Source organism: Podarcis muralis, chromosome 1 (assembly GCF_964188315.1).
Source record: "Podarcis muralis chromosome 1, rPodMur119.hap1.1, whole genome shotgun sequence".
Classification (NCBI taxonomy): domain Eukaryota; kingdom Metazoa; phylum Chordata; class Lepidosauria; order Squamata; family Lacertidae; genus Podarcis; species Podarcis muralis.
The window spans coordinates 6,819,167-6,831,914 of record NC_135655.1 but is presented as its reverse complement, the minus strand read 5'-3'; the positions used below and the strand labels follow the sequence as shown (position 1 = coordinate 6,831,914).

At 46.9% G+C, this 12,748-nt stretch overlaps 1 protein-coding gene across 1 annotated transcript in view; it reads right to left on the bottom strand.

Moving 5' to 3' along the window:
• Nucleotides 1-9,029: 9,029 nt before the first annotated feature.
• Nucleotides 9,030-12,748, bottom strand: part of EXOC5 (exocyst complex component 5) — a 32,743-nt gene continuing 29,024 nt past the window's right edge. The window contains exons 16-18 of the mRNA XM_028729429.2: nt 12,324-12,432; nt 10,204-10,419; nt 9,030-9,556 (exon numbers count right to left, since the gene is read on the bottom strand). Of these exons, the coding sequence (XP_028585262.1) occupies nt 9,368-9,556; nt 10,204-10,419; nt 12,324-12,432 (514 nt within the window). The 3' untranslated portion in view covers nt 9,030-9,367. The remainder of the gene's footprint in view (nt 9,557-10,203; nt 10,420-12,323; nt 12,433-12,748) is intronic.

Here is a 12,748-nt window from a genome sequence, read left to right as displayed (position 1 = left end):
ACCCACATGTCAGAACCAAAAATTTTCATGTGTTTGATGTATGGCTTCTTGCCAAACATCTTCTCATAGGGGGTACAACCAATCGCTGAAGATAACCTGCGATTGTAACTGTAAACAAAACACGAGAGAGATTCGGCCCAATAACTCTCTGGAAGATTGGCATCATGCAGCAAGGTTTTTAACCCTTGAAGCAATGTCTGATTTGCCCGTTCCGCAAGTCCATTCTGCCATGGCGAGCGAGGACTAGACAAATCGTGTTGAATTCCTTTCTCAGTCAGAAAAGCTTCAAACTGCTGAGAAGTGAATTCTCCCCCACGATCACTGAAAAGAGTCTTTACCTTCTTACCATGCACATTTTCCAACCAAGCACAGAATTCCTTGAACCTAGGAAAAGCCTCTGATTTCTGCTTGAGATTGTACACAAAAATATACCTCGAAAATGCGTCAATGAGAACCATGAAGTACCTATTTCTACCCAAAGAGGGCGATAGTGGTCCAACCAAATCAGCATGAACAACCTGGTATGGTTCCGTAGCTTGCCTACTAGACACCTTACCTTTCGCAGCCATTTTCACCTTGTTTGCTGCGCATGCTTTGCACTTCATGTGGTACTTGCAGGGTTTAATAGTCATACCTTCAACCAAGGCAGGCATTTTAGATACTGCCTCAAAATGCAAATGACCAAATTTTCGATGAAAATCATGAATACATTCTGCATGCAAACTTTTGTTAGAACCTGCAATGCAACAAGTGTCATCCTGCACAACATCATCATAATACAAAACAAACAAACGATCAACATATTCAGCATGCAATTCATAGTCATTTTTCTTTGTGATGATGCACTTCTTGTTCTTAAAGGACACGTCAATGTTCCGCTCATTCAGCTGTCCAACGCTGAGAAGATTATGTTTGGCGTCTGGCACGTAAAGGACATTCTGTATCGATAAGTCCAAACTGTGAAGAACAACAGTTCCGTAGCCTTTACTGGGAATCGTGTGGTCATCCGCCTGGTGAATCGCACCTTCCTGCGGTGTAAAAGACACAAACAGTCTCTTATCGTTGCACATGTGGTGGGTCGCCGCCGAATCAACAACGAAGAAAGATCTAGACGTCTTCCGGACCTCTGCAACCTTTGGAGTGAAGCGTGAAACCATAGCCTTGTGCTGCGTTGTCCTAGACACCGGACCTTTGCCTTTGCCTCGGCCTTTTCCGCGCGATAAGCTTTCGCTGCGCTGCTCTGTCTTGGCCTTGGGATATCTGCATTCCCTCTTCATATGGCCTAGACGTCCACAAGAGTAGCATTTCACTGCCTTCAAAGCTTTGGCGCCATCTGGTGGTTCCACTGCACTATGGGATGACGTCTGTGAAGACTCCCCCTTGCCCATGCAGCTAGCACCCCGGCGATCTGCTTCATTTAAAATCACGGCAGTAACAAAGTCCACTGTCAGCTGAGCTGTTGGCTGCACAGCAATCTGGGTTGCAACAGACTCCCAACCTGAACCCAAAGATTGTAGTATCATGAAAGAATACACAGCCTCTGGAAAGTTGAGTCCTCTCTGTTGCAGCTCATGTCTCAGATTTTGCATCTCCATCAGATGTAAACGCACATCTCCACCTTCAGCAAGAGCCATATTATGCAGCTTGTTGAAGTAAAACATAGTAGATCCAGCTTCTGTCCTTAAGTGAGCCTCTCTCAAAGATTCCCAAATTTCTCTGGCTGAGGTCTTATCACGCAATAGACAGAGCTCTTCTGGGGATACTATCAATGTAAGTGTTCCCCGTGCTTTTGGAATCCTTAGCTTTCCATGCATCTGTAACTGGAGCTGGGGGGGGTTCTGTAATCACCTCAAACAAACCCTCTTTCCGCAGAATTGCCTCTGCATACAAAACCCAGTCCGCATAATTTCTCTTGTTGAGCTTAGGAATCCCACAAGCATCCTGAAGGGCCATCATGACTCTGGCATTAGCCTTCAGCGTCATATATGCTGCTTTAAATCTTGCTGCGTCACTGCTGCAGCTGCTTTATTCCAAAGGCGCACTTAAAAGTTACTTTCGATTTCCCCAGCATAGTAACTTGTGCCTGGGAGCCTTTTGCGTATTCCCGGCAAAACGGCTTTAAAAGTTCAAAGTCCAGCCATAAAGCCATTAACTAGAAGCTGGCAGGCTGCCCGGAGCAGTAGTACATACCTCATCAATCACTTTTACGCGCAGAGCAGATTCCAATCCGATCTGTCCCTCTGCATTCCGATGCTTTGCCGGCACTCCGACTCGAGTTCTGGAGCCCATAACCACGTGTTGGTGTAAAGCAGAGTTCCGTGCCCAGCGGAAGGATGAGGAGTACGTACTACATACTCAGTATTGCTTTATTTACAGTTCAAAGCAGATATATTACAGAAAGACATCTTGCCTCTGCATCCTCTCTCCTCGACAGCTTGGAGAGAATCACACAGTGAAAAACAGGAAACCAGTGTACGTCACATCCAGTCTCCCTTTCCCGTGAGAAACTCCAACAGTACAGACTGTGGAATGTAAACACCTGTCTCGTGACAAGCCCTTTCGCTGCACAGTGAAGGAAAGCAGAAACCAACATGGGCAGGTGTCCCAAGGGCTACAAGGGAAGGACCGCAAGTGCTTCTCCCATAGATTTGTAGTGATAGACTAGCATAGATGGTCTGATCTGCGGGTTTACTTTGGGCACTTTCCTCCCCCCTCTTCATCCTGCCCCGCCTGATGGAACTGAGAGCTGCAGATGGAGCACGAGAGAAAAGATACAGAACTGCAGCAGCATCTTCGTAGCTTGGACTTCGTTTTGCGTGAAAAGTGGTTGCTGCTTGTAGTTATTTAATTGCAGCGTTTCATTGGCTGGTGTCTTGAGCAGCAACCTCTGGAAATGAAGGGCCCAAAACCGGCGCTGCTCTCCCAAATTATCTGGTCCCTTTTAACTTCGAATTTCAGCTGGTTGACTCAAATCCCTTATTTTGGCTGCTGATCCCTGAATTTTGAGGCAGCTGGTCCCTTATTTTCAAATCTGTAAGTTGACAGCTATGCCGTTCTTGCAGTTGCTGCCCACATGCCTGTGGGAAACCGACAAGCAGGACATGAGCATGAGAGCGCCATCTCCCCTCCTGTGGCCTCCAGCAACTGGGATTCAAAAGCATGACCACCTCTGACTGCGGAGGCAGCAGGTTAAGGAAGGCTAAGGAATAGCCAAAGGTGCCCAGTTTGGTCATCTTGGTTCTGAGAATCTCAACTCTGGCACTCCCACCTTGACGTTAGCCGAAGTTTGCTTTGTAGGATTATGGGTGTAATGGGTATGAGTTACTCGTGCGTAAACTGCCGCCTCTCTAGGCTAAATTGCCTTGTTAAACCTTTCTGACTGCACAGCCCTTCTCATCGTGGCTGCCTCAGTCGCTAGCAGAATCCGTCAGTGGGCGTTTCTTAAACCTCTTCCAACATAAAAGCTGTTTGACTCCCAGTCTCCTCCTCCTCTCACTGCGCGGGAGTCTTCTGCGCAAGGAGGGCGTGGGTAGCGGAGGACCTGTGCTCTCCTCACTGATGTCCAGTGAAGAGTCCCATCTGCTCCCCCATCTGCTCCCCTTTATCCCTGGTGTTGCGCTGATTTCCTTCCCCCTCTACTGAGCTGCTTCTCCCCCTGCTGCTGGGTCCTTCACCAGCATCATCTGGGAGCCTCCCCTTCGCCTCTCGCTACGATGTCAGTTCCCTGACAATGGGCCAGCTTGTTCTTTCCAGACTCTCAAGCAACAATGTGCTCTTCCACTCCTCCAATGTGTTCTCACTCCTCAACAACATCTAGGTAAAAGGTAAAAAGGTAAAGGACCCCTGGACGGTTAAGTTCAGTCAAAGACGACTATGGGGTTGTGGCGCTCATCTCGTTTTCAGGCTGAGGGAGCCGGAGTTTGTCTGCAGACAGCTTTCCATGTCTTCCCGTGTTTCTGTGGCCAGCAGGACTAAGCTGCTTCTGATGCAACAGGACACCATGACAGAAGCCAGAGTGCACGGAAACGCCAGAAACGCCGTTTACCTTCCTGCCACAGCGGTACCTATTTATCTACTTGCGCTGGCATGCTTTTGAACTGCTAGGTTGGCAGGAGCTGGGACAGAGCATCTGGCGCTCACTCCGTCGCAGGGATTCGAACCGCCAGCCTTCTGATCGGCAAGCCCAAGAGCATACAGAAAGCCGCAGGCTCAGTCCTCAGCATCTGCTGGTAGGACCAGGAAAGACTCCCAGTCTGAAACCCTGGTGAGCTGCTGCCAGTCAGAGTAGGCAATTGAGTTCAATGGCTCATTGGTCCGATTTGGTGTAAGGTAGCCTTTCCTCATCTGATGCCCTCCAGACATTGCCTGACTACAGTTCCCATCAGTCCAAGCTGGCGCAGCTGTGTTGGCTCCAGCAGAGGGGAGCTGAAGCCCAAGATACCTGGAGGGGGTCAGATTGGAGTGTTGTTGTGTAATCGTTTATTCATATGCGACTCTTTGTGACCCCCTGGACCAGAGCACACCAGGCACTCCTGTCTTCCACTGCCTGCCGCAGTTTGGTCAAACTCATGCTGGTAGCTTCGAGAACACTGTCCAACCATCTAGTCATCTTTCGTCCCCTTCTCCTTGCGCCCTCCATCTTTCCCAACATCAGGGTCTTTTCCAGGGAGTCTTCTCTTCTCATGAGGTGGCCAAAGTACTGGAGCCTCAGCTTCACGATCTGTCCTTCCAGTGAGCACTCAGGGCTGATTTCCTTCAGAATGGAGAGGTTTGATCTTCTTGCAGTCCATGGGACTCTCAAGAGTCTCCTCCAGCACCATAATTCAAAAGCATCAATTCTTCGGCAATCAGCCTTCTTTATGGTCCAGCTCTCACTTCCATACACCACTACTGGGAAAACCATGGCTTTTACTATACGGACCTTTGTTGGCAAGGTGATGTCTCTGCTTTTTAAGATGCTGTCTAGGTTTGTCATTGCTTTCCTTCCAAGAAGCAGGCGTCTTTTAATTTCGTGGCTGCTGTCACCATCTGCAGTGATCATGGAGCCCAAGAAAGTAAAATCTCTCACTGCCTCCATTTCTTCCCCTTCTATTTGCAGGAAGTGATGGGACCAGTGGCCATGATCTTTGTTTTTTTTGATGTTGAGCTTCAAACCATATTTTGCCCTCTCCTCTTTCAGATTGGAGTAAACTGGTTCAAGAGGAGGCAGTGCAAAGGGGAAAGGACCCCTTGCCATCTTTGCAGGACCTGATGTGATGCACCTCCAAGTTTCAGCGCTGCTCACAAAATGGTACCGCAGCAAACGGCTTTGAAGAGTAAGTTCTGGTGGCAGCAAGTTCTGGCTTCTCTCAATTTTGAACCCGGAAATCGTCTGCTTTCTGCAGCAGGAATGATTGCAGATGGAGATATTGAACAAAAACATGTGAACAGAACAGAACCCCAGAATGGAGAAGGCTGGTGCAGCGATGGTTGTATGACTGAGTTTAAAGGAACCATCCACAACTTCCTCTGTTAGTATTGATGTTTGTGGCCAAGCCGAGTAAAGGGACATCTATAACAGCATTAGAACTTTATTTTAAAAGTGTGTGTGTGTGTGTGTGTGTGTGTGTGTGCGCGCGCAACCATAGGAAGTTTTGAAGTACTCTTCTGATGCGATTTGCAGACATACGATGATGCCAAACGCTTCTCGCTTGCCATTCTGAAATCTTTCACAAATGGACTAAATCCCCTCCTTTTTTTTACAGAATGATTTGTAATACTGGTGAGTAGAACCACTGCTTTTTTAAAACAACAACACACCAGCAATGCTGGCACTTAAGATTCCGAGGTATCAGAGAGGTATGTTTGGAATCCACATCACAGCTCGCAAAAAATGGCAGCTGTACAGCTAGCGCCTTCCTTCTCCGGTGTCCACCGAACGCTTTGTGCCTCTGCCATGGCCAGCGAAGAGAGCGATGCAAGGGAACAAAGCAGCCGTTTTCCCAGAATGCTTTGGGAAAGCTTGGCATGGCTCTGCCTCGCTCCTTTATCACAATAATACTGAGCTTGTATGTATTCACCCCCCCTAAAAAAAACCCATAAAAAACTACAGCGCTATAAATCAGGCAGTACTTATTGGGCCTCGAGACCTTCAAAAAGGTTTGCAGGAAGATCCTTGCGGCTTGAAGTGCTAAGTGCAGGCCTGAGAGAAAAGACCTTTTGTAAGATGCACTAAAAACCACAGGCCAGTCATCTCCTTGGGGGTGAGCCAAGAGGGATGGTTTGGTCCCAATAGTACGACCGGTGTGCGTCTTTGCCACGGCAAACTGCCCTCACGTGCATACGCTGTGACTCAAAATGTTTTATTTGTATTTTACCAGCCTCAGGGCATGAAAATCACAGGTATGCCCAGCCCCAGCTGCCCCCCCCCATCATCTCATTTGCCCTACAGAATGGAGAAGGGATCCAGTTCTAAACCAGAGGGAGCAAGAGGTGATCGAGAGATGCTCCTTGTCATACTAAATTTGCCCTGCTGGCAATTCTTTATAAAGATGCACATGTACCAAAAAAATTAGGAAACTTCCCTAAAGTACCGTATTTTTCGCTCCATAAGACGCACCTTTTTCTTCCTAAAAAGTAAGGGGAAATGTCTGTGCATCTTATGGAGCGAATGTGTGGTCCCTGGAGCCGAATTGCCCAGGGGCAAAAAGCAGATCATGCTCTTTTTTTCTGAAAGAGGAACGTGGGTGTTGAAACAAAGCCGCTGATCGCCGAGCAATCGGAAGTGAGATAAGGGATGCTAGCGATAAAGGAGGCTGCCTGGGAGGGGGGAGGTAAAAATCCTCAGGATTTTTCCATTGAGTCACATAGCATGTCCATGGCTACAGCCTGCACCAAATAAATAAATAAATAAATAAATGCATCCACTGTTTCATGGGGCTGCAGTGGCGCAAAAATGTGGTTACAAAGCACGGATCCACATGGATTCTCAGGATTTTTGCATTGGGCTACCCCAAAAAGGTAAAGGTAAAGGTACCCCTGCCCGTACGGGCCAGTCTTGACAGACTCGGGTTGTGCGCCCATCTCACTTAAGAGGCCGGGGGCCAGCGCTGTCCGGAGACACTTCCGGGTCACGTGGCCAGCGTGACAAGCTGCATCTGGCGAGCCAGCACAGCACACGGAATGCTGTTTACCTTCCCGCTGGTAAGCAGTCCCTATTTATCTACTTGCACCCGAAGGTGCTTTCGAACTGCTAGGTTGGCAGGCGCTGGGACCGAACGACGGGAGCTCACCCCGCCGTGGGGATTCGAACCGCTGACCTTTCGATCGGCAAGTCCTAGGCGCTGAGGCTTTAACCCACAGCGCCCCAAACTCACCGTCAAATCACATGTCTATGGCAACAGCATGAACCACAAAAATCATACATCCACTGTTTCATTTAGAATATTTTTTTTCTTGTTTTCCTCCTCTAAAAACTAGGTGTGTCTTATGGTCAGGTGCGTCTTGTGGAGCGAAAAATATGGTATTTCCAACAGATGTTTTCTGATTAAAACAGAAACAGAAAAGTTCCATGCCACTTCTGAGAAAGGGAAGAAGTTAAAACTTTGCCTGTGAAGGTTGTATTAAGCACATTGGATTTGGCTCACAGTTTGTGTATACATGATTCTAGAGTTAGTAAAATGAAGACCGCATGTTGTCTTGCTATGTTCTGAACATGGTCTTATGAATGGGGGAAAGAGGCCCTGTTAACAGTTTCATGGGGCTTTTAGATCTCACCAGAAAGAACTAAGTCAAAGTGTAGTCAGTTGTATTCCCTTAGGAGCATTGTGAAAACTGTGAGGATACTACACAGATTTAAGTCAGTTACTGGAGGGTTCAGCACCGCTCTCCATCTATACACGCTGCTAACATGTGTGTGTCACGATTCTTTTAACACCCACGTAACAAGCACAAGTCATCTGTGCAAAGCTTTTCCCATCATGGCACCCACAAGGAAGGGAAAAGGTTCAGCTGCTGAAGTTCAGTGCATCAAGCCGCTGTCAAAGCTTCAGGAACTCTTTGTGGGATGTAATTCATTGATACAGTCAAATGCAACACTCCTTATTTCCCTAGAGTGGGTTGCTGATATTTTGCTGCCATGCTGCTCTCCTGCAGCCATTTTGTTATCTTAATGTAGTCTTGCTGTCTGCTGGCTCTCAGCCAGCAACACATGAGTTCAGCCTCCATATGAGACAAACCCAGACTTTGTTATGTAATTATTAAGCAAAGCCTGCATTTCAGGGATCAAACCGTGAACTGAAATGTGAGTAAACTTTTTGTTACTTTACTCAGAAGGACTCTTGTGTCTTTATTCTTTTGAGGGGGATTAAAGGGGACACCAGGAAATAATCTTAACTAAGCGATTCAAACGAATCTGCAAACCAGCTTCCAGCTATACTGAAGGGAATCTGCTCGGCTACATCACTTACTAGTGTGTGTGAAGGACGGATAATACTTATCCAATATATCCTTTCCTACTGTCTTTAACATTCCCACACTCTTCCAGGGGGGAAAGGGAGTGGGGCAACCCTGCAAGCTGTCACCTGTTCCACAGGTACACTAAGCCTCATCACTATGTTTCATCAGGATCATGCTGCAGAGATGTGCACAAGCCTATCAGCGGAAGGAAAAGGAGGCAGCGAGATGGGGGCCGCTGGTGGCTACTGGGAGCAAGGAAAGGCATGGCAAGAAAGAAAATGGAAAAGAGAAAGGAAGAGCAAGGAGACTTGCTCAGCTGAAGAGAGATGCCAGCCATAGAATGAGAGCTCTGCCTCAGGAACATCAAGGGCAGACGATTCCTGATGCTTTCCCAAGTTTCCTCAAGCAAAACTTTACATCTGTGGCGGTTGTCATTTTGAGAGAGCACAAAGCGGTTTTAAGGAACGCCCATCTACAAAAAGCCTCTGTTCCCTTCCCTCCACTGGGTAACCGTAAGGTGTCAGGTTGCAGCACGGGCAAAGGAATCCATTTCGGATGTTCTGAAATACAAGTCATTATTTTTGAACCAGTGCTGAAAACGTATTTATTTGCTTTCATTTATTTAATTCATTCAGAAGACAGCAATTCAGAAAGACTGGCCACGTGGCGTTCCGATGAACAGGCAATAGGAAGTGCTTTTGCAGAATCTAAATTTCTGGAGGCTGTTTATTTTACACGGAAGAAGAAAAGAGGACAAATGGAAAGGACCAGTTTAAGTTACACCTGGACATTTTTCTACCAAGAGCTCTCTCTCTCTCTCTCTAGCCCCCTCCCCAATCCGGCCCCCACCCCACCCTCAGAAAAAGCTGCCACTATGCTCTCTAGGAGGCCAAGTCCCAGCAAACACTTGGGTTTTCCTTCTTCCGCACTCTCAGCTGAAGTGGCGGCCGAGGCGAGCGGATCTGTAGTCAAGGCGGAGCTGTACAAAGGAATGGAGGATGTTCTTGTCCAGAATAGCAAGCTGCTCTCCTGAGCAGACCTGCTTCAAGTTATCCGGAGCGACGACAAGGAGGTTGCAAAGGGAGTGGAGCGTGTCAAAAAGCTGCAGTACCAGTGCAATCTGTAGCAATGGGGGGAAAGCAGAGCATGATCAATTTAAATATACCACAGGCCTAGAGATTATAGTGGTACCTCAGTTTTCAAACGCCTCCGTAATCGAACGTCTTGGAACTCGGACATCGAAAACCCGGAAGTAAATGCCTTGGTTTTTGAACGCATCTCAGAAGTCAAACAGGAAACACGGCTTCCGATTTGAGTTTTCCGTATTGAGCAGGCATAGGCAAACTAAGCCCTCCAGATGTTTTGGGACTACAACTCCCATCATCCCTAGTGAACAGGACCAGTGGTCAGGGATGGTGGGAGTTGTAGTCTCAAAACATCTGGAGGGCCGAGTTTGCCTATGCCTGGTATTGAGGCTTCCATTTTGAGGCTTCCGCTTTCAGTTTTTGAACGTTTCGGAACTCGAGCGGACTTCCGGAACGGATTACATTCGAAAACTGAGGCACCACTGTATTAGCAAAACATTATTTACATAATGCACCCAACGCACAGATATTTTTCTCACCTTTGTTCATGAACGAAACAAACCTTTTGAGGCTGACAGTTTGACTATTCCCATTTTACAAATAGGTAAATCCCGTTTTAACATTAGGCCACCCAGTCAAATACAATGACAAGGTGCTGCATCTCAAATTGCATTGGGCATACCTTGAACTCTTTGGCACATTTCCGGTATTCAGCCACATCGCAGATTGCCAACATGCCACCCATGCAGCTGTAGGAATATTGCTGCAGGTGCTCATAGATGAGTCGGTGGAAGCGAACTCCAAACTCCGTCAGAACACCGTCCACGTTCTTGCCATCCATAGAATGCCTGATCTTTTCCACTTGCTTTCTGACATAGATGCAGACTTTGGCACAGGCCTGGAAAGTAAGTAGGAAAGTTAGGAGGAGAAAAAGAAAAGGGCTCTGTCAGTCTTGACAGCCACTGGGGGTGGAAATTGTGGGGCGTGTGTTGGGTTTCTGAACTGACAACTGGGGAAAGGGGACACCTCACATATTGTGTTCATACAACATTTTTCAACTGAATAAAGAATGGACACTTCACTCTTTCGCAAACCTCTCGGCTGCCCTCTTGGAAGAAAATGAGTTCAATACTTTTAGATGGCATTCCTGGTATGTGAAACTCCCAAAAGCTGCAACAAAATACAGGTTGCATTCTTGTGCCCACTTATCTGAGAGTAAACCCCATTTAACTCAATGGGACTCACTCATAAGGAAGCATTTCTAGAATTGGCTTGTAATCCCTGCTTATCACTATATTACACTTGTTTAAAGTGAAAAAAAATATTGATGTGGCAGTTATTAAGTGACTAATGTACAAGAATCATACTTGTGATTTAATCATTTTTTCCAGTCAGTCTGACAAGTAGTTCTGTGTAACCCAGAAGTTTGCATGCAGAGAGATGCTGATGCAACAAAAAGGTTCACTACATCTATTACATGCCTCTTATTTTAAAAAGCATTCAAATACCCCAGTGGAAGTATCTGAAAGTAAATTCCACGGATGTTATTCAAACGGTAATATTAAGTAAGCCGCAGTAGCGGTCTTGATGGGCACCCATCTCTCTCTCTCTCATGCACTCACACTTCAGATAAACAAATAGAACAACAGAATTGTAGAACTGGAAGGGACACTAAGGGTCATCTAGTCCAACCCCCTGCAATGCAGAAATCTCAGCTAAAGCAGCCATGACAGGTGGCCATCCAACCTCTGCTTAGAAACCTCCAAGGAAGGAGAGTCCACAACCTCCCGAGGGAGACCGTTCCACTGTCAAACAGCTCTTTCTGTCGGAGAGTTCGTCCTGATGTCTAGTCAGAATCTCTCGTAACTTGAATCCATGTGCTACAATTATCCCAATACTTTGGCTGCTTGGGTTAAGTACTTAATTCGTTCCACAGGTCCGTTCTTAACCTGAAAATGTTCTTAACCTGAAGCACCACTTTAGCTAATGGGGCATCCCGCTGCTGCTGGGCCGCCGCCGCGCAATTTCTGTTCTCATACTTAAGCAAAGTTCTTAACCCGAGGTAATATTTCTGGGTTAGCGGAGTCTGTAACCTGAAGCGTATGTAACCTGAAGCGTATGTAACCCAAGGTACCACTGTATTATGTAATGCCTTCAAAAGGTGCACCGCTATTAAAATAAGTTCCCTGGTAATTTAGGCATCATTCATTCTAAGCATTTTGCTCCATGTGCAACATTTGGATTTCTTCATACACTGTGGCTCTGTTGGTGGCAACCGCGAAGATCTAGGAGCCTGAAGGGCACAGTGAGGAATGTATTCATTTTTACTCCGTGCTTTTTGAACGCGGCACACTTCAGCTGGGGTGCTGGGAGCTACTCCGCAGGGTGGGAGGGTGGGTTTGGCTGCTGGTGCGGTATAAATGCTAAATTGCAGTCATCAATACAGCGTAGCTTAGTACATAAGAGGATACAGCCTTATTGAAGGGGGCTGGACTAAACTATCTGCAAGCCTCACCCCCACTCTACGCTTCCACATTCTTATGATTTCTATACAGCACAACAGGACACCAATGACTAAAAACGCTGAGCATTTAGGAGCCACTATTGTTCTCGCCCAGGCTGAAATTGCACAATGGAAATGCATCAGAATTCCTAGAAGAGTGAAGAAAACTTGACTATTAAGGGAGGTGCATGTGTGATAAAATGCATATGCTGAGCAGAGTCAGCAGGGAAGAACGCCAGCGGCAGTCCAATTACTTGCCGTGTCACTTGTCATTGACTAATCTATATATAGTTACTCACATTAGTGTACTGAATCAGAACATTGTTCTCATCTTCTGGTTTGAAATCGGTCTTCCTTTGTTCCGCCGCCAAGATGTGCTTCATCTGCCCAATCATGCAATTCAGCGTCCTTTAAAGTTAAAATACCAGGTGGCTGTTTTAAAGTTAGCATTTTGAGCCCCACAAAGCCCAAGCCAACACGATCCTCTTCTCAAAGCGACCGCTAACTTGCGGTGAAGTGTGCCGTCGCAGGCCTACTCCCCTGGGCTTCCAGAAATGGTGGGCCGCTAAAGAGCAGCAGAGGCGATTTAAAACTTCGCTCTTAAAATTATAGATTAACCCGCACATTATTTATATAACACCATCTTGATACTCTGCACTTCACAAAGCAGTAGCATGGCTGTCCCTTCCTCCAAGAGACTTGCAATCAGAACTAGGCACTGGGA